Here is a 22,401-nt window from a genome sequence, read left to right as displayed (position 1 = left end):
CAGCAGGAGTACTAAATGGAGTACAGATTGTAGAATAAAGCCTACTGCACCCATTTTACATCTAAAAGCTTTACTCCTCTCTGTCCACAGAAAGCAGTTTGTGCCTATCATTAGATGCGTGTGTTGCAAGAATTGTGATTCAGCTTCACTATATAAGGTTCATATTTCAACAGTTGCTTCATTTGAAATCAGACTGGCTTGGAGACAATTTTGAGGTTTTGTGTGGCAACAGTGGAAAGGCAAGATAAATATACAGGAAACACAAGAATAGGGGAATTTTTGTCACTTCACAGAAAATGAGACTTGTTCAGTCGAGGAAACCATCTTCCAGACTGCTTTATGGAGGAAAACAGTGAAAAGTGCCACCTGCAAAGTCTCATAGCAGTAATAAACATCTTATAAATACCAACACAGAACTTCCACTGTGGAAAATTTAAAACAGAGGCTGTGACAAATCAAAATTTTACTCAGGATTATGAAAAATTACAGTATGAAGACTGCACAGTCTTCATACTGTAATGTTTTACATTGCCTTTATTATAAAGATTCTTTTGTTCTGCACTTCAACATCTGGTCTAATGTACTTTATTCCACTGAGCTTTTGGAAAATATGCTGTGGTCACTGACTGTGTTTAATACATTGCTAAAATATGTCACATGCACAGAGTAGTACTTGCCTACAGTACTATCCACCTAATGGCCAAGTCGTTCTGCTTGGAACGTTACAGTAATTAAAACCATCTCTGGTCTACGGGAAATTCCTATTATTTAAAAAAAATAAAATGCAAAAGCAGCTGAATTTTTCATTCAGCTTTGATAACTATAACTACTCTCTTTTGGGAATTGTCACACAAGGTCACAACAACTCTACATCCATAGGCTTGTTACAAATTAGCCCTGTGAATGGACTTCCCGTAGGTCAGATAGCTCTTTCTGGACTTTGGCATAACGACTGCATTTCCCTTAGCTACCAGCACAGGATTGCCTGCAAAACACAAGTTGCTAGTCAATATGTGATTTTTAACCAGTGACCTTCTTTAACCACCTGTGTCTGGGAAAAGGTTCTGAGGTGGCTCCCCAGAAAATGTGGGGTAAAATCCTAAATTTAAGACAACCAGCCTCAGTGCCTTTATCAGAATCCCTCCAAGTAAGTTTGCTGACTTTGTTGGCATTGTGCTGGGAAATACAAACCTGCTTACAGAAGGGACCATTGCTACACAGCTGCACTTTTGCTAAAGTATGTGCCTATCAGGCAAGCATTGGCAAGCATGAAATCTCATCTTTGAAACTGGAATCAACATTTATGACACTGACACCTTCTGCAGCTGTATTTGCACTAGTTCGGTTCTTGTAGTATTGCAGAAAAAAGCTTAGGGCAATACAAGGAAGAGTTGAGCGCAGCACTCGACTCACATAATATGCAAAAAAAGTTCAACCTTCATTTGAATTTGATTGTTTTGTTCAGATCAGTGCTAAAACCATAGTTAAAACCTGACTACATTCTAGAAGCAGTGGAAGAAGAGAGACAGAAAGATCTAGCAACATGTCCCTCTTGGAATTTCACTTACATGCCACACAAGAATCTGTATTTGCCTCTGTTCTCCTTGACCAGTGAGATCTGTCAATACCTTAAAACCTGTAAACAAGCCTGCCTGCAGCTTACAAGCACATTAGCCAGTCCCTGAGAAGAGGGAAAGTCTCTACTTCCCCAAGTTACCTCCAGTTAAGATAACTTCCACATCTGTAAAAACAGGTTTGAACAATCCTAAGTTACCAATCAAAAAATATGAGTATAAAGCACAATTTATACTGCATGTTACAGCTATTAGACTTCAGAAGAGGTCCACATCCTTCTATGTCAATACCCACCTGTATTTCTTCTAAACGTGCATTGGCCAAATTTTTGAACTTTATTTTACAAAAGAAGAGTCCAGATAAAGCACAGATACCTGAAACACTTATGTCAACAGGCACAGGATCTTCCCAGTGTCCCAACTCTACTTTGCAGGAAGTCCATCTAGTTTACCCTGCTTTAGCACTGATACACACAAAAGGAAGAAGGGGCTTTAGCTAAGACTGGAGGACCAACATAGAAAAACTAGTGAATTTTGCTAAATAACCATATGAATGCCCCCAGCTGGTCACCACTCCCAACAACTTGGGCATTACAGCATGGAACCAGTACTGACTGTTCCCATGGTTAGTTGGGCCTCTGAGATAAGAGGAAAGGTTTATGGACTCCACAGACTGACACTCATTTTATAAATTCATTTCCCAAGGCAGCAATATTCCATGCAGATAGGATGGTGAAGTTAGTCAGAAATTATGTATTTGACAAGCCTCTACATGGAGCATGTATGAATGTTTCCAGCTAACCACTTAATGCAAACACAAGTGCATACAGACTTCCACCACAGTTTGTTAAAGAGTATTCAGCAATACACTCCACTCTTGCCTCTCTCCCATGTAGAAACTTGAAATATTTTATGCTAAAAGCTACTTCCACAGTGTGGATTAGGGACAAAGCCACTGATCAGTCCAAGCCTACTACAAACCCACTCGCTGTTCAACTGTACACAAAGTACATTATATTACTGACATTTCTACAAATCACGATTAAAACCATTCACTGCATTAATACAAACTGTCTCTAATCCAGCTAAGCACAATGGATACTGCACCTTTCCTGAGCTTTCTCATTTTTTTTCTGTTTCAGCTACAGTCTTTTTAACTGAGACACTTCCAGCTCCAGTACTTTGCCAAGAGAGAAATGACGAACTTCGGCAGCTCACTATTTCTGACCACAAGTGAGAAGAAATCCTGTCCTCTCAAGCTGTCTGAAACAAGACTCACTAGAAAATACCACCACAAGAATTACACAACTGGGTCAAGCAACCTGTCCATCCCCTACTCTGAATTTCATGTGCCCTAGGTTAAAAAGTTAGCAGGTCCTGCTAAATTAAGAGTGGTGTGTCTGCTATGGGAATTAGAAATTTAAGTGCGCAATGGTGGCTCCAGGCTGGCAAATAATCTTCAGTTGTACTCCAACCTTAAGAGGCAGAACTCCCTACCAGACAGATTGTCAGATATCAAGGAGAACTCAACACAATCTTTGCTGCTGGTGTACCAGAAAGCAGAATACCAGTTAGTAAGAAAACTGTATTTGTTCCACAACTCCTTTAACCAACTATCACTAAGGCAATCTATAAATTAAAAAGCTACATTCTCTGAAAACTAAGCAGGTATTCTGTAAGAAAAAAACAGATCAGAGGAAAACCTAATTAATTTTCGCAGTGTACCATGACTAATCTTGGCATATATGGTACTGGAACAGCAATCACTGAGTACAAATGAAAACAGTGTTGAACCCTGTCATATTTTTAATCAGATGAAAGCCACAAACCTAGCCATGCTTCTGCTTAGTGTTGCATTTTCTTCTACCCCAATAGCTTTTACAGCTGGAGAAATAGCTACTTACAGCGCTATTCTGCTGTAAAAGTTATGGCTACTTACAGCTACTGGGATTATAGTCGAGTATGTCACAGAGGAGGAGGTGCAGTGGAGGCAAGCTAAGAACATTTCTTTGGGACGTTTAACCCTTTCCAATCTGCACCAGTTGCTCTGAGCGAAGATGTGCTTTGAAACTCTTGATCACAAGTTATGTGTTAAACTATATTTGCAAGGTTACACAGCAAGCCAGTGGCAGAGAAGGAAACAGAACTCTGAAGACCAATTAAAAAAATAAACAATATTTTTAATGACATTTCAAGACAATATACTAGTGCTGCTAATGTGATGGTATATTTCCCCTGCATTAGTTCTGCCATACAGAGTTATTTTTATTAATACCACAAAGAGTTCACAAAAGCTGTTCTACACAAATAGCAGCTCACAGTTCAAAGACTTTCCTCACTTAACAGTGCTTTTTGTATGCATTAACCAAAATATTGCCAGTCACATTCTAACCTAGACATTTTAATATCTGTAATCATAGCCTGGAGCATGGAAGTGGAATGCATACTTACTAACTCAAATTTGCTAAGCCCAGTTTTTAGCCAGGTCAGCATGCGATATAACATTACAAAAATAAGACTTGTTTTGTAACGACATTCAGGGTGCACACATGTGCTGAGAAAGGTGCAAGCGCTCTCTCTCCTACCTCCACTCCTCGTCCCTCAGCTTCTCACTTACACATTCTTGGAAACCAGGAGAAAGGTGAAAGCAGAAGCCTAACTGCTCTTTTAAATGCCTCCTCTTCTCCCCAGTAAAGCAATGCTCATCACCATATGCTTCATCCAAGAAATAACCTGCTACTATAAGGATGAGAGGTGGAGTGTCAGAGACAATCCCTCTTTTGAGAATATAATATTTCATGAGAGCTAAGCTGGTGTTTCAACTCATAGGGAACTTTCTTGCTTATTTCCCCAACAGAAGAATAAGCATACTTGTTTCTCGCTGACCATTTTTCACGGCTACATTAACATTTCCTACAAAAACCCTTCAATGACTTCCTTTGCTCAACCCTACCCAGAAATAAAGAAGCAAAATTCCAGTCTCCAATCACAATTAAAATAATGCTAATTGCCATCAAGAGATACCACTTCATTCCCCCATTGGAAGCATGCATGCGGAAAAGGACACACCTTTGGAGTGTTTCCCCGAAGGCCTCTTGGGTAATGACTCCTCAATGGAATGTGTTGATGTATGTAGTACGTTTTCCAAACTGTTACTGACACTGTTGATGGGGGTCTCAGACCTTGGAGTGACCTGGAAAGAAAAAAACCCTCAGAAACCCAATAAAATAAACTGAGGCAATGCACAAACATCACACCTTCCTCCGGAGTGAGCAGAACCACTTTGAAGGCAGTGAGAAGTTTGCTTCTTTTAAAACCAAGGAGTGTTACTATTCATATTCCACAAGTAACAGTTCAGGGAAGTTGTTTCAGTCAGCAGCTATTCACAAATCTAGATTATCTTGGCTAATCTATAAAGCTACTTAAAGTATAATTCTTTTTAAAGAATAGTCACACAGCAGTCAATTGTAGAGATATTGCAAGACCCTTAATCTCTCCACACTGCAGTTCTTAACTTTTTAAGAAGAAAACTAGGGAAAAAGGGCTCTTGGAAAATACCATTTTTATGTTCTGTCACCTATCTACATAGATGCAGACTCAAGGCATTTCAAAGTATTTCCAAGCAGATTACAAGGAATGAATTCCAATTTAGCAAAAACCTAATTTTCTTGTCTTTGCCATTTAAAAGCCTGCTATCATGATCGTATTTCAATGAAAAATTGCATGCTAAAAATGCCCAGGCAGAAGGCTGCATCATCAGAACAGTCTTCATGACCTAATATGTACCTTCTAAACTGCATTTAGCATAAGAAAACATATTTTCACCATTACTTAAAACTACAGAAACAAAAATAAGTCATTAGAAAAGGCAGAATTGAAAACTGCCCACTTCAGTTGCTGTCCACAAGAGCATTCACAATTATGTAGCAACCCATAAAAACATCTATTACTTGTAGTATAACATTCAACGCCTGCCTCCTAAGCCAGGCAATTACTCTCTTGTTTTCTAGGTAATGAGAAGCAGAAGTGGATGAACAGTTACATTAGCAGTACTGAACACAAGGGTTTAAGTGTCTTAAAGAGGAAAGTGTGCTTTAAAGAGGTAGTTAATACTAACAAAAGCACTCATACTAACTAATGCCTTACTTGAATTTCAATTGCCACATTTTGAATCCATGTGAAATCCTGGTATGAGAACTGTAATTAGAATTTAACATGGATTTTAGCCTTTCACAAATCACAGGAAAAAATGCACACCTCAACATAACAAAAGAAGCTATCCTTTATTTGTGATAACGAATACCTGAGATTACAGGTCCCTGTAAGGAAAAAGACTCACTTAAATCCAGATTACTTGAGACAGCACCATGAGTTAAGACAATTTATGCTTAAAACAATCCTTTGCTCACCCTACCACTAGCCTTACATATTGACATCAATCAGAATACACAACACAAGTTAAAACCAGCACATCCTTACCTCTGTACAATTACCTATTGTCAGCTCCGGTTTAAGACTGACGTTTATAGATTTATATGCAGTTTAAGGCAGTAGCACAAATGAAGGACTTGGTACACTTGACATACATATAAACTTTTTAAGTGCAAAGAAATCAGTCCAGAAGACTGATGAGTGTCAGAAGACAGCAGGATTACCAGTACATGCTTTCCTTTTCAGCACTGTTGGTCTACTTTTGATCAAAAAATAAAGTCGACTTGCATGCTTCTTCAGCACAGCTTTCCACCACCGACAAAAATTTAATATCAAATTTTTGTATTAGAAAGACTAGCCATTAAACTTTAAGCTTGGGGCAGGGGGGGAAGAGTGGGGAACAGTTTAAATCTTGCCAAAGTCAGTCTTTCCCAAAGCTTATCTCACAGCGTCTCTCTCCTGGAGCTCATTAAACTCCCACTCCAGTGGACTGCTGCTGAGAGAAAGTTCCAGTGGGCTGAGCAATGACACCACCATCCTCCTGGCAATGGGAGATTTCAGAACAGCAACTAACAGAGCAAGCTAGAAAATCAGATTCAGGCAAGACTGTGTTATCCTAAACAACCAGGTTCCAAATATTCAGAACAATCAGCAAACACAAACACTCACAGCACTTGAAACTGAGTAAGAACAAAGCCACATGGTTTCAGAAAAGTCTCTGAACAAGCAGTTTGTTACAATATACTGCTTCCTATCTTGTATTCCCTTCCCTCCACTACCCTTACAACAAGCATTGTGTGCAGTTTAAAATTTGCATTTTGTTTACACATAACCTCCAATTCCTTCCATAAAGATTTAATTTTTATATACTTGGTAAAGATTAATTTAGCCCATATGTCTTGACTGACTGAGCTCATATACTATCTGATTCAGTCACACATCAAAGCAAAGCAGTTTCAAATTGGCCTAGAAAAATCACAAAGCTCTGATTAGTTCCAAATGGAGCGCTTTGTTAGTGAGCTGAATGGTGTTATAACCAGTGATTCTGCTTAAAGCTTTCATTCCAAATTTTAAATAATTTTTTCCACTGACTTAAACATACCAATACTGCAAAGGTTTGGATTTGTTTAGGAAAAGTAAAATAATGAAAAATGTTTTTAAAATCAAAGTTTTATTTCCAAAATAGTAACAGGTCCAGGTTTGGTTTTTTTTTTTTTTAATTTGAGGCCAAGCAAAACAGAGGAACAATAACCCATCAGCTATGAACTGCAGGAGATGGTGTCCTGGGAGGGTTGGAAGAAACACTGGTAAAAGCTTAACAGTATATGCCCAGGAAGGAAACACAGTGTCAGGTAAATTCTGGGAGGAACGTTCACCATGTCTGAACACTACTGCAATCCCTTGGTTGGGCTCAGCACAAACTACTAAGTAGTCACTAGATTCTGAATAAAGAACAAGGCATTCCAGTGAGATAAAGATTCTGAGAAGTGGTAAGCAAATTGCTCTGGACCTTTCAGGATCTGTAACATCTCTGAAGTCAGTCAAGAGGCCATTAAAAAATAAGCATCTGCTGTTCAAGAACTGTTAAAGGCTGTTTTCTAAAGCAGTAACAGTCCACAGTAAAGGTAGATAAGCTGGCATCACAGAAACCAGAAGTGTTCAGGTTATATATCATAACAAACCACAGAAGTGGCATTTTATAAATGCAGAAAAATTCATGAATCATTCTAAGGTCTAAGAGGGCACAGCACCAGACATCTGAACAGAAGACTTTGGATTTTTCAACTGAAATTATTTGAGAACATCAGCAGAAACTGATGACATGAAGACTAATCAAATACAACAGCAACCCCAGAGAGCTAAAGCAATATTCTTCACTATACCTAATCTTACCCTTAGCACAGTATTTTGTAGAGGGCCAGGGAGAAGGAAAGCCCTCTGCACCTATCCATAGTTTCATTAGATTATTTGTACATTGTTTTACCATCAGTGTGGCCTGTAGGCTTATTCAACAACTCTAGAAGATGCACCACTCAAATGGGTGCAGAAGAGATTCTTAAGCTATTTTTACTCTAGTGTTGCATCTACTTCCTCCATAGCAAAGCATCTGGCTCACAGATGAACTTCTGATTTTCCAAATTAAAACCTAGCACGTCTCTTGAATTTCAAGTTAAAGCAGCAGCAATAACTGAAAACAAAGAAAATTCATCACTACCTAATGACTGAGGTTCAGCCGGAATTCTTCTGTGCCTCATTCTCCACAGTAATAAAGACAGTATCAGAACTACTATCAGCTACTGAAAAGCACATCCTTCCCAACAAGAAGGATCCCAGAATGCCACCCTGAAGCCCCCTACCCTGACGAGTTAATTGGGAAGAGAAACAATTGCTTTGACTCAGAGGTTGAGGACAAATATGTCAAGGTGTCAGAAGTCATTGCTAGAATTTTAGCCATTATCACATTTTTCCCTTTTCACCTGCCAGCAAACAATAACATTTTTTCAGAGTGCAGTGATTTTCTTCTCAGCAGAGATGTACTAACAGGCCTAGATCTTCTTCAGACAGTAAAAAAAGTTCTAGAAGGCTCTCCAAATCCCTTGATCCATTAAAAAAGCACACAGAAAAAAAAAATTGCACAAAATCACCGGGAGCAGTTACTTCAACAGGTGGTGTTTCCCTTTCAACCACTGCTACCTGAATTGGCCCTGCCACTGTCCAACACAGTGGAAGTCACTAGGGAAAATGGTAAATCTGCAAAGATTCAGTAGCTTTGCTCCCCAGGGACAATGCCTAACATTTAATATAGCAAAGTCTTTCCTAAAAATAACAGGACTGATAGAAGTCAAACTTAATGCGGTAAGAATTTTACCCAAACAGCAATTATATGTTCCTTTTAGAAATAACTAAACAGAACACAGAAAATACATGGTTTAATAGCAAAGTATTTGCTGACTTAGTTTGACCTAGAGCCAATACTAACAAATCAACATAGCTTACTACCTAAAGTGTAACATGACATATAATTTAAGGAAACAATGATATAGGATCCAAGGGAATAAAAAAATGATTTCTATACCTAGTTAGGTATGAAATTTAGGTCATGCATTACACAGAAAAAGTGAACAATATATAAAAGCAATGAGTCAGTCAAATGAGATACTGGGGCTGCTGCTGCAAAAAGCCACAGGAACACATTCTCCCATTGATCATGCAGGAAAATTTTCACAGGATGTTCTGTTTTCCAGAAGTGGCCATGAGAGTCCCACAGATAAATGCTTCTGCCAATACTTGCTTTGGAAGTCTCCATTAAAAAAGGGTTTTCATAATCATAAACTGCCCTCCATGCTTGAGGCTGATGCAGATACCATGTAAGAGTGCACTCAGGCATTGGAGTAGTGAAGTCTGGGGTGGGGAAAAAGAGAGCCAACTCCATTCAGTCCTGCCAGTTTCATATTAGTGAGTATTAACAGCAGCTTATTTTGAGGTTAACACCGCAGTCTTTACCACAGTGCAATCCTGTTTGCAAAAATGCTCCAGCAGAAGCTCAATGGCAAGGATACAGCCCTTGCATGTTTAGGCAGATAAGTTGCTATTTCCCAACGCAGGTACGTAACTCAGGTTCCCAAATCATTTGGAATAAATAATAAAAATGCATTGCTAACACTCAGACATCAGTCTACCGATGCAGGAGGTGTTTCTGGTTCAGACTTAGCCTATTGAACAAAGAGCAACCAATGCAAGGACCTGAAACTCAAAATCTACTGAGACTACAAAACCCAGAGGAGCAAGGCTGAGCAAACATCTTCCTCTTAGTAGCAAGAAGTCATTAGTCCGCCCAGCTGCTTGTGAAACCATAGCCTCAGGCACCAGTTCTGCATTTACTTATACATATGTGAATACCTGACTGTTCTCCCACCAGAAGAACAAAAATTACTCCTTTTAAAAATTTGGACTCTTCCACAAAGATGTTTGAGGAACACTCAAATACACCCAACTTCTCACATACCTAGCAAAGTCCTCAACACTTAAATTTATATGTGTTTAGTTGCTTTGTTGGACTGGGACATGAATGCAACTGGAAGTGTTTGGTTTGTGCTAGAAATCCATGCAGTTCCCAACAGCCAGGGTGTACCAGAAAAAGATGGTAAGCACCAGGTGCAATCAAGTCCGGTATTTCTCAACAACCAAAGCTGTTTAATGGCTACAAAAGGTCCCACACCTATTCTCATAGGAATTTGGTAAAAAGGTATCCATCTTTAAACACAAAGGGTGAAGAGGCAATTCACAGTGAAATGGGATAATAGATTAGATGCTTTTGTCCTGCGAGACTATTACTGGAATGAAATGAGGCATGCAGTACTTAAATACGATGGGACAATCACACCTGCTACAAGGCTCCATTATAAATTCAGTGGAGCAGATGGACCAAAAAAATCTGGGTTATATTTTATAAAGCAAGTCACTTCCACTAAAAATCCTTTGCTTAAAGAATTGTGAATACTTTGTTAACACTAGGAACATAAATCTACCATACAGTAACCGGACTTTAATTACATTGTTCTGTGTTTGCCATTCAGGACAAACAGTCAAAGGAAGCATTTGAAAACACCTGGCAACTCTAGTTCCTGCAAAGATGTGCACTCACCCCATAAGCCAAACAAGTGAAGCTGTGCTCTGCAAAGAAGTTTTGGAATTCTTTAATATTAGCTAATGCAATGTTTTCTGCCATCACTACGGTCTCCAACAGTTAACTATACAAGCTTACCAAACAGGCAGAGTATGTGGGATTTCCTGCTGAAAAGATATACTGAGTTAAAGTTTGAACTCTAAGGGGAAATGCTCTCTATAAAAGGCAACATATAAACCCAACAAGTATTAATACACTAAGCTACAATAGTCTGTTTCATCTACCTGATCTTTCATGATTTACTATAGCTTACTGGAGAGGCTGCAAGTGCAACCAGTTAACTCACACTGTGCTAATTCAAGGCACTTTAATTCTAGACTTCTGAGACATCAGGCATATTTCAAAAAAAGACAGATGACAAGAAAGATATTTTATTTTTCCTTCAAAACAAAAAAGAAATCAAATCTGAATTTTATAAACCAATCATTAAAAACACCTCAAAAACAAAACAGACAACTGCTTATAACCAGACCTTGAAAGAGATACTACTGCTCTAAATCCCAGCACTGATGTACAAGTACGTCCTTGTTTCTTCACCTGAACACTACCAAAAGCTAAAAGCATAGCCAACCAGGAAGGAAGATTACCTTAAACCTCCCAAGAGAATTCAAAGTGTAGCATGGTCCTATCTGCTATACAAACCTTTAGCCCTCAATGACATCTGCCTTTAAAACATTAATATTATGTTGACTTTAGAGCTACTGTACTTATGTTGCCAGCATATGGATAGGAAATTGCCCCCACAGGGTCAGTATATACATTTGGGAGGTAAAAGGATCGTCAAAGAAGCAATTCTAAACTCCGCTGAAGTATAATCCAAGCAATGATACCATAAGCCTTTCCCTGGTAGAATGGTTCCTTGCCACTCCGGTCTCTTCTGCAACAATTCACAAGTTCACAAGGTTGGCAGAAGTTACCTGACAAGTCACAAATTCACTGAATTGTATTTTTCCCTCCTTCTCCTCAATATCCATGTAAGTAATGGCTTGAATGTAATAAAACTACTTATGGTGAAAAAAAAAGACACTGGAAAAGAATTCATAACACGCATGAAAAAGGTTCACTTTCACTATTTATCATCATGACTTGGCAGGTCTTTAATTAAAATTAAGATCTTACTCTTAAGCAACTGATCTTATTATTTCTGGATCACTTAAACTATTTACAAAAATCCTGAAACTCAACATACCGGCCAGAACACCTGTTAAAAAGTTTATCCCTCCCAATGCTTATTATTGGTTAATCATACCAATGGGACCAAAGGAAAAATTCTATTTTAGCACAAGGCAAGAGCAAGGAATTTAGACGTTTGCTCATTACAAAACCCATGCAAAGAAACACAGATCTGGAATATCAACATTTCTTTACTAGATTTAATACCCATTTCAAATCTAAGTAGGGAACAACTTCAATTCAACTTGCTCCAATTCTTTTGCCAAAGAGTAAAGTCAAATTCTAGTTTAAGAGTGACAATGGTTCTCATTTTGACAGAGGAATTGGATCTAGCATTTCTATCACAAGATTCTGTGTATTCACAGAGACTCTTACCTGCGTTCTTGGGAATAACATTCCTATATTTGCCTTTTTTTAGGAGAAAGAATGCTCAAGAGTAAGTAGTAAAATGGACAGTGCAGTATTTGTATATACAATATGACAATACACATCGTTTTACCAGAGCACACTTAAAAGTATCACAGGTACTGCAGCACTGAGAAGTCTACAGAAGAATCAGAGCTCTACCCTGCTAGAAAGAAGCAGTGCTGTATCTAATATCCAGCTAAAAGATGACAGGATCTCAGTCTTAGCAACTCAAACATTTAAAAAAAAATGCCAAACCAAATGGTTAAACACTTCCAAACAAGGATGCTGTTCAGTACCTTTGAAGTTAGACACTGGAATGCTTGTTAGGTGTGGTTAACTACCGCTGGCTTTGCTTTTCCAAGCAGGATCTGCATACAGCTTGTACACTGATTCAATTAAAACAGTTTGAAGACTAGTACAGTTCAAAATGTCCAACACCTTACAACAGGCATTTTTATTCCAGAAGAGATGAGGCCTACTTCAATGTTGCTTAACTGACAACTAACAGTTACAAGGTAATTAGTAGCAAAAACAGTAAATTAAAAATGTGAAGTAGAACACACTCTTAAAACAAAAACTTCATTCAGCCTGCGTAAAAAATGGGAAAACAGTTCACGGAAAAAACAACATCATTATTAGCTCAAATTTTTTTGGCTGCTCTGTCCCTGATGTTTGGATGTACAGTTCATTTCCCAAGCAAACTAGTTTAGGTTCTTAAATTCAAGTTCATCACATAGCATATGATTAGGCAAAGTGAATCTGGTGGTAATTAATACCGTTACTACATGAGACCGTTGTCTTCCAAGGATTCCTTTATGCGTTAAGCTCATTTCTAAAAATACTGCAAGTTTGAGACTGAACCATTTATCAGAGTCACAAAAACTTTCAAACAAGAATATCAGTAAGAAATGAGCCAGAACTGGAAGCCTCACATTTTTAAAATGGAACTTCAATAGGTGTGTGTAACCTGTGCTGCCTCTAGTACCCAGAATACTAAAAGGACATGCAAAGATTGGCACATGTCACCATCTGGAAGTTACAAGTCCTGTCCCTACAGCTCCCAAGGTTAGTTTCATGTGGTTTTGAAAATGAAATCATTCCTGAGATAGCAACTACTGATTATCAGTGAGCAAACACCTCTAATCCTAGCTAGCAACTGCTATTAACATGGTAATCTAGTAAAGCTATGAAATACCTTCAATGCGTTAGGAGGCTAAAAATTAGGCTTTTCATGATTTATTCTATCCCTACAAAGCTAGCATAAAAGCCATAAAGGCAGGTGACATAGATCACTTAATAGCTAGATTGCTTACTCTGAGGACTTAAGGGGTCTGTTTCAATCCAACAAGTAATAGATTTTTCCAACTCATCATTCCACAGATGAAATAAAGATCTCTGAATCTCTCTGAAGATGGAGCATGCAACTTCAATCACCTGTAGCAAACAGCACAGAAAGGTGAAGATATTTGAAATGGACTCCTCAGAACATCAGCTCCACACAGCTCCCAATACATAGTCTTCAGTTATTTCTAAATTTTAGATGAGCCTATGGAATTAGCACGGGTGAAAAATAGCATCTTATGCTATAAACTTGAAATAGCCATTGGTGCAGTATTTGGAAGCTGACTAGGCAAGAGCCCTTTTTCCCATTCACAAGATATCAACCTGAAACAGCCACATAACTACAGTGTCACTGACTCTTATTTCCTTTCAGCAGCAAACAAACTGTAGTCAGAACTGCTATTTATGACCCTGGTTCTGCAGCTGAAGCCACAACCAGATCACGGCACTAACTGCACTGAAGCGCTCTTGTCAGTCGGCAAGCAGGGCAGGCACTAAGTAGCCAAAGCTTTATCTTATTTCCCTGTTTTTACAGAATGGTCTCAATGAGAAGATGAAACAAGTCCAAGAAACACAAGGTGACAGAGATTCATGAATAATTTCTCCTCTAGCTCTGGAAGTTACATCCTCGATGTTATTAATGCATGTAGACTTCTTGATAGAAAAAAGTTAGCCAAGACAGAGATTCATATTATTATATCTAGGTGAGCTAGAGTATCCAAGCAGGTCCTGGTATGTTATTATCTACTAGACATAAGCCTAAGGTGTTCTGTAAAGACAGCATCCCTACAGCCTCAAAGCAACCAAGAAGGAATAAAAACATTAAGTTTTCACCTATAGCTAAAAAAGATGTTTACTGTCACAAGTTGTACACAATAGGAGTCTGAATGGGTTATTCAAGATGTTGGGAGACAGTTTTGCGACATTTCTCCCTTTGTCATGGGTCAGTGGCAATTTGCCTATCAAAGCACTTGGATGTGTAACGCACAGCAGGAGACATTTGGCTACTGGTTTTCACGTGCCCTGCCACTTCCAGCTCTATGAAGGGAGCAGCAGTTTGCAGCTGAGCACTATACATCAACACAAAAATGAGCCTTCAGACACTAGGCTCTAAGCGCTGGCCAGAGAACCATTCTATCTCCTTTGTGGCAAAGGTATAAAAGACAGCTGAATGGGCATCTTAAGGTACAAAACCAGCCTGAAAACTCAGTTGCATCATCTCCAGTTAAAAAATAAGCCCATTACCATTAATCCCAGGAACAGAAGTTTTTAAAGACCTGATTCTTTAGATACATGCCTGGGCTTCATTTCAAGGCAATTTGCACTGTTCCAATGTTAAAAAAAAAACATACAACCACCTTAGACTTTATGCCTACAAGTAAAAAGTTTGAAGAATCCACAATTCAAGTCCTGCAAGCGCTGGCACCATTCAAAACTAGAAGAAAATACAGAACAAGACAAGGGGCAGAAATTATCATCTTTACAGAGACTAAAGCAATAGCCTGCTGTAGCCAGGGCAGTGTTCTCCGTACTTCGGGCAAGGAAACTTAATGTTCATTTTGTACTATCAAGTAGAAACCATGAACTAATAATTACTGACCTACTTAAAGCCAGCCACAGCCACCTTGTCCTGTAAAGATAAGATTCACATAATCCAAGAATAATCTCGAAAAGCACAAATTAAAGCAAACTATATTGGCAGCTGTTTTGAGCCTCCTTGTAGTCAGCAATTGCACCAGACAGTAGAAGATAACAGCAAAAAGCAGCAGTCTGCATCACTAATCAACCTTAAATGTCTTCACCTACCCCAAAGCAAGGTGAAGAATCATGAAGTGTTTACAGTAATTTTGTATCAACTGTATCAGTCTCTTCACTATTATACACAATTTATTTTTGAGTGATTTCGCTGTAAGATGTGAAAGCAATAGGAGATGGAAAGAGGATTGCAAGCTCCAATCCTCTCAAAAAACCTGTAGCTAATATCAAGTTGGGTCATATTTTAACAGGACTGACTAAGCAGAAGCAGCACAGTTCCATTTGTTCCTGCAAAAGGAACAAAGAGCACGGTTCAACTTTTTCGTTGCATCTCTCTGAATAAACAAGTTAAATGTAAATCATCAGGAATTGTAACGGACCTCTAGTTAGAGAGAAAAACAGGTAGTCACACAGGCGTTAGCCCCTATTCCCACACTCAGCACAAGGGAAACGCTGAAGGATAACTAGCCCTGTTCACAAAGAGCTCCCTATTTGCATGCCATTACACATCCACGCCATTCCAGCTTCCAAAAGTTTCTCAGGACCTCAAATGGTGACCACTTCTGCAGCTCATTTTCTAGGGATGAGCTCAAAGAGATTTGTGCTTGAGAATTTAGGAGTAGCATTCATACAATTCAACACGCAGCACTGACTTCAAGTACCAGCTTAGCGCAGCTCAAGCTGTAGTAAAGCTACAAGAGTGATGAGAAAGTGCTGGCTCTGGGGAAGAAATTCTCCTCCAATTCCGAAGAGGATGAAGAGTGCAGGACTCTTGGCAGGCAGCAGCCCTGTGCAGCTCACTTTCTCTTGACATCTGCATTGTTTTTTTCTAGGTGATGTTACAACACAAGTATTGTCACAACATAACTTGGTAACATCACAAGATCTAAGTCCACGGTGTTGGAATTTATTTGTGCATATTTAAACAGGGCTGAAGGGAGAAAGACATTGTTTTTTCCACTTGCTTCATCCAACTCCTGCTTTAAGCCAACTGCTTACTCTAAAAGTAGCAAAATTACCCAGCTATCAACCTTAAAAAAAGGAAATCTACATCTGTTCAAACAAAATGCATATTCAAGAGACTGTGAAAGCAGTCACCTTTTTTGTTCCTCTCCACTATTCTGTACTTAGACACCAGTATTCTTCAATGCCCATTTCTTTCAAAAAATGTATTTTTAAGAGACAACCCTTCAATGAGTTCAGAATTTAAAAAAAAAAATCAAATGACTGTCCTGTATGCCTTATTGCTGGCACAAAAAAGGGTAGGATGGATTCTCCGTCCATCTTAGATTGACATAAATAGTAGCGGACTTTTTCAGCTACATAAATCCTGCACTATTTGTGAAGCTTTGAAAGCATGCTTTAAAAAATGTTCCTGCCTGTGTAATTTTTTTTTTTTGCGCTCATCTTATTTTGGGAAAGCTTGTCTATGATTTACAGTCTTTCCTTTCAAACATAGAGTCCATGCATCTTTTGAATAAGGGAAGTTGCAAGCAGTTAAGTATCTGAAAGGAAGCTTTTTCTGGTTTTAATTATACCCTTCTACATTCTGCGTGAAATATTCTTTCCATCTACTTTTTTTTTTTCATTTAAACTGAATAAAGAGGCATTCCCATACCCTGTCCTTTCCCCTTAAAACATAATGTCAGCAACAAGCACTGTTTAAAGACATAGGAAAGGAAGATTAAGAGAAATAGGAAGTTTAATAACACTCATCTAAATTTTAGAATTAAAGCAGCGGTATTCAAAAGAAACACAAAATTGGAAGGAAATTTGTATTCAGGGGAAGACCGAGCAGAGATTTCTGTCTCGGTCTGAAATTCAATGCTCAACTTAATGGAATCTATACTGAGCCCTCAAAACAGCTTTATTTAGCTTACAACTCCAATACAGGGATTTTGGTAGCCTTTAGGTACACACCATCCTTCCCAACAGAAGGGTAACATTTGCTGACAGAGTCCTACATCCTCAAAAGCTACAGCCTTTTAACTGATCACATGCACCCACTTAGCTGGTACTTAGCTTGAACTTTAAAGCAGGTTAAATTCAGTCAAAAAGACAGTTTGACTCCTTAATTTGTAGCAGGCTAAGAACACTTAAGCAGTCAGTAACATATCTAATTACTAACAGCACGTCTTAAAATGTTACTGTCTAGCTTAATTGCTGGCAATTGAATGAACAAACAGCAAGTTAATGACGGTGAACGACTGACACCAGGATCAATACCCCAGAGGTTCAGGGTGACAGGCAACCTCAACATTTCTTTAATTTTACTATCTATCAGAAACTCAAAACGTTTGCCATCACATTCGTCTAAAACAAAACCCAAACTCACCACGATGCCTTTGCCACTGGACAGCTACTCCCAAAGCTGATCCTCTTTTCCAGGGAAACTTTTAAGCAGATGCTTGTTCCTGAATCTAGAGATATTACATGTTTGCTTCCCCCTATTAAATCACGGGTCTTCCATGCAACTGGCAGGACTGTCCCCTCAGCAGATGTATTGCCAGAAGCAATCAGTTAAGGTTTATACTGCTGCCTGTTCATCAGCTTGTGAACCCCTTCTCATTTAACCATCGTGAGCCCATAAAAACTCCATGCATCCCCTCTTTTCACCCTCAGCTGACCATCCCCATCACCAACCAAAGTGATCTCTGCCACTCACCACTGGAGTGCCCCTACTAGAAGAAAGGTTTAAAATCGTTGTTGAAGACACAAGATAGTGCCCTGCAGGAGTGCCATCAGGGTGTGCAAAAGCAGGATACCCACCTTATGGCAGCCAGGATAGGTTGCCATGGTGTTGAGGGTAGAGGTGCTGGGATTCTTGCTGGTGCTGGCCATGATATTCTGGATCTGGGTGAGCTCTTGCCTCAGCACCTGTTTCTGGTGGAAGCTGAAAGCAGGGTGGTTGGATGCCATCGTGAAGAGCAACAGGAACTCATCCCCTGTGCGGCCCTCATTGAGTTGTAGCCCATAGTTGTTGATGACCGAGTCAATGTGGGTGAGGGTACGGAAGAGGACCCCGGCCGCCTCTCGGTGGGCAGACCCGAGCAGGGCGAGAGAGACCAAAAGTTTGCTGCGTACCACCTCGTCCGTCAGGTTGGTGAGGCTCCCCAGGTCGGCGGGGTTGTTGGCCTTGATTTCGGAGTCGCGCAGGGAGTGGTAGTCCTTGCGGGCCAGGTCCTCCAGGCAGGCGCCCAGGAACCGCAGCTCCAGCGGGATGCAGAGGTCCAGGAGGCCGCAGAGGAACTCCACACGCTGCGGGGAGGGCAGCTCGGAGAACCAGCGGTACACGCCGTCCCGCTGCAGCCGCGGGCACCGCTTCTCCACCATGGTGCTTCGCCTACCCCCGGCCCGGAGGGAGCACACCCTACTAGGGGCAGCGGCGGCGAGGGCGGGCGGCAGCGCCCCGAGGGGGGCCCGCAAGGCCGGCGCCCCGACACCCCCCAAGCGGCCCCCTCCGCGCTCCCGCCCCCCCGGCAAACCCGCCCCCCGGGGGGCGAGGGGGCCCGGCGGCGAGGAGCGCGGGGGGCAGCCCCCGGCGGCGGGCAGGGCCGGGCCGGGCCCCCCCGAGGGTGGCCGCCGGCGGCGCCGGGGGAAGCAGGCCCGAGCGCTGAGGCGCGGCCTGGCCGCGGGGTCCCCGCCCGGCAGGGCCCGGCGGCCCCGAGCAGGCCTCGGCGCTCCCGCGTCCTCCCTCACGGGGCGGCTCCTTCTCTCGGCCGGGCGCCGACTACCTCCATCCTCCGCGCAAGCCCGTCCCGCCGCCTTGGGCCCCGCCGGCGCCGGAGCCGCCCCACCGCCGCCACAACCGCGGGAAATAATCCCTCGCTAGAAGGCAGCGAGCAGGCGGAGGGGAACGGGGCCGCGCACACACCGCCGGTCCGCGGCGGAGGGATCCCGCGGTGAGAAGTCCCAGCCGGGAGCGGAGCGGGGGGGAGAGAGAGAGAGGAAGGAGCGATAGAGCGCCTTCACTCCCGGCCTGACCCCGCGGCGGGCCCCACCCACCGCCCTATCGATTGGCTGAGCCGTCTACTCGCACCTGGGGATTGGTTGCTAGCACGCTCCACCCGCCCTCTTCCTCGCGTACAGGAGCGGAGTCCGGGGGGCTTGTCAATCGCCAGCTTTTAGCCCCCCCTTAATCCCGCCCCTGGCGCTGATTGGTCGAAGGGACACTTAAATAGGAGAGGGGCGGGAACAGCCGCCTTTTGTGTGCGGCCGCCGGCTGTGGCGGGGCGGGGGGGCTGGGGCTGCCCGGTGGAAGATGGGGGTTACTGTGGGGCGGTCTCGGTGCTGCCACTGCCTGGGGGCAGGCCTGAGGTGATGATCCTCCTCAGGGCAGAGCTGCGCCTTGCCCTGCTCCAGGCTGACCCCACAGGGTGCTGTGGTGACTAATGTGGGCCTGGGGCTCCTGTTGCCTCCCCCCTCAGGGCAAGGGCTGTCCCTGTGGCCTGGCCAGTGCCAGCCTGGAGAGCTGCCCCAGGTACTACCCTGACTGACTTCCGAAGTCGTGTTTGACCGGCTTCATTTTCTCCTTCATGGTAGGCGCATCTGCAGTCTGTCCACTGACTCAGAGCACTTTGCTGCCTCCAGTGTGATACATGCCTTTTCCCTGACTTTACTGTCAAAATCATCCTCGTTTCAGCCACAAGGAGCCTTACGGAGTAGAAGAGGGAATGGCTAGGGTGCTTTCTTTCCTTAGCTGTTGTTTTAGGAGGGCCAAAAGCCTCAAGGATGGGGCGGAGAGGTGCAGTATGGCATGAGTTCCTGCTGGGTGCGTGATGCCAAAATTCTGGTGAAGCTTTTGGCACCGGCGTTCGAGCAGTCTGACCAAACCAAGCTGCGCTCTGCAGTCAAGGCCAGTTTGGCAGTTGACTTCAGATTGTCTCTAAATACTGTGTGGAAACAAAACAGACTCTAAAGGCCTCTTAAAATGGTCATTTCTGCGCCCCCCCCCCCACTCCATTCCAGATGGGATTCTGGCTGACAGCAGTGTAGCGATGGACATTTTGAAGCAGCTTTATCGTCTTCAGATTTGCCGACGGATTGCAAAGACGGCATCCAGCAACCAAGAGATGGATGCATAATTTCTTTTTTTCATAATGTTCTTCCATGGGACTCGGCTGTATGTCTGTTGTAGCCCAGTAGCCAGACTGTGCATCAGCTGGATAAATGATACGGGTGGAGATCTTTAAGTGGAGCAGGCCAAGAATAACATTTTTAAATGCAGCCCCAGGCAGGCAAAGGATGATTCCAGACTTGATTTTTATATGATTGTAATCTTCTTGGAAGATGGACCGTGTCTTTTATTTCAGCAAGTGCAATATTGCTGCAACGCAGATAAACAAAAGAGCTAACATTGATGTTTTTATGAGCACAATTGCATTTTTGTCTTGAGTTGATCTTTATGGGATGCGCACGATGCCCAAATGTGGGCTGATTGCTGTCACATGAGTTGTGTGAACACTTGTGTTGGTATTGTATAAGAGAAAAAGGCTTATTCCTTTGGGTGCTAGTTTATTGGAAATCTCATTATACACCTTGCTAAGATGAACTGCTGCACCACAAAAATTCCAAATGCTGGTAGTTTATCCTTTTTTATTTCCCTGTGGAATATCGTAGACTATCAACTGCATTTATTGAAGTCCTACTGAAATGCGAGAGTAAGCAATCAAAGGACGCTTACTGGGGTTGCATAATGTCGTATATTGTAAAGCTACACAACTCTGCTTCTGTATTGCAGACTCCTGCTGTGAGAGGGTCCTTGAAAATCCCACAGCCTCCCTGTGTCCTTTCCTTGTGGTGATCCGGCATGGAGTGCAAACCACACGCGCTTCCTTTTCCTGCCGTGCCCAGGATTGTCCATCGGAGGAAGGGATATGCAGAAAACAGAGGAAAGGCTCTCAGTCCCTTAGGAAAGGTTTGCATTGAATTGCAGCACGGGCTGGGCGGTAGGCATAAGGACGCTGAGTTCTTTGGTGGCCTTTCTGTTTATATTGGTGTCTTTAGCCAGCATTGATCCATCCTGAAAGCATTATGCTGTGCTCAGATATCTGGTGATTCCCTGGTCTGTAGCAAGGTGAAGGTTTAAACTTTTCTGCTTGGGAACGAAGTCTAAGCCTGAGCCCAAATGAAAGTGAGAATTTTGCTGCTAAAGAGTGAGTCTGTGGTTTACAGCCAGAGCAGAAATTGTCTTCGATGCCAGACAGTAAGATAAAGTCTAATCTGAAGTGGAGTAGTTGAACTGGGAGCCTTTTCTCTGATTAGAAGTGGCTTTGGGTGAAGCCCAAGGAAACTGAAAGGAATATGCCATATAATTCTGTCACAAGCCACCAAAAATTCCTGGCTAGCCAGTGGGCAAAGCAAGGAACCGCCCTCAGTGAGATAAATCAACTTTGTAAGAGCTCATGTTACTGCTTGCTGGAGACAGTGGGTTGTGAGTGAAGGTCGTTCTGGGGTGCCATACAGCCGTGCTCCCCATAAAAGCAGAGCCTTCGGGATGCCAAAACTGACTCCTTGTTTCATCTCCAGATCATCCTATTTCCTGCATATTCTCTTTTCCTCTAAATTCTCCTTGTGCATGTTTGAGACGAACAGCTGAGGAAGATTCCTTGTCAGAGTAATCAGTAAACAATTACTGAGACTGCAGTTATTTTCCTCTTTTTGTGTTTTCAGAACATGCAGAGGCTGTTACTGAATGGCTCAAGCAAAGGGAGAGGATCCATTTCTTCAACACTGGATGCAGCTACTTCAGTTCTCACCTGCAATCTTAAGGGTCTGAATTCTTGTACTCAGATTTCCTCAATCCTGTTTAACCAAGGAGCCTGGCTGAAGTGGTTTTTTTTTTTTTTTCCTTTAAGCAGCATGTCAGAGCAAACGTAGCCAAATCCACCAAGATAATTTCTTCTTCATGTCAGTTTGACTCAATGCAACATGGAATGCCGAAAGTGTATAAAAATTAACTGAAATAAATCAGTGTGAGGTGGGTAACTGAGTCCTATGTCAAAGGAGCTATTTTATCTATCCAGAGTCACC

General features: G+C 41.9%; 1 protein-coding gene across 2 annotated transcripts in view; it reads right to left on the bottom strand.

Annotated features, from left to right (window-relative positions):
• The window catches only part of ZCCHC14 (zinc finger CCHC-type containing 14), a 53,537-nt gene extending 34,175 nt beyond the window's left edge, over window positions 1-19,362 (bottom strand). For both annotated transcript variants that reach the window (XM_054840739.1, XM_054840740.1), the window contains exons 1-2: window positions 18,139-19,362; window positions 4,644-4,767 (exon numbers count right to left, since the gene is read on the bottom strand). In XM_054840739.1, coding sequence (XP_054696714.1) covers window positions 4,644-4,767; window positions 18,139-18,702 — 688 coding nt within the window. In that variant the 5' untranslated portion in view covers window positions 18,703-19,362. The remainder of the gene's footprint in view (window positions 1-4,643; window positions 4,768-18,138) is intronic.
• Between the last annotated feature and the right edge of the window lie 3,039 nt (window positions 19,363-22,401).

Source organism: Grus americana, chromosome 13 (assembly GCF_028858705.1).
Source record: "Grus americana isolate bGruAme1 chromosome 13, bGruAme1.mat, whole genome shotgun sequence".
NCBI classification, from domain to species: Eukaryota; Metazoa; Chordata; class Aves; order Gruiformes; family Gruidae; genus Grus; species Grus americana.
Note: the sequence above shows the minus strand (reverse complement) of the source record. Positions and strands in the feature narration are given on the sequence as shown.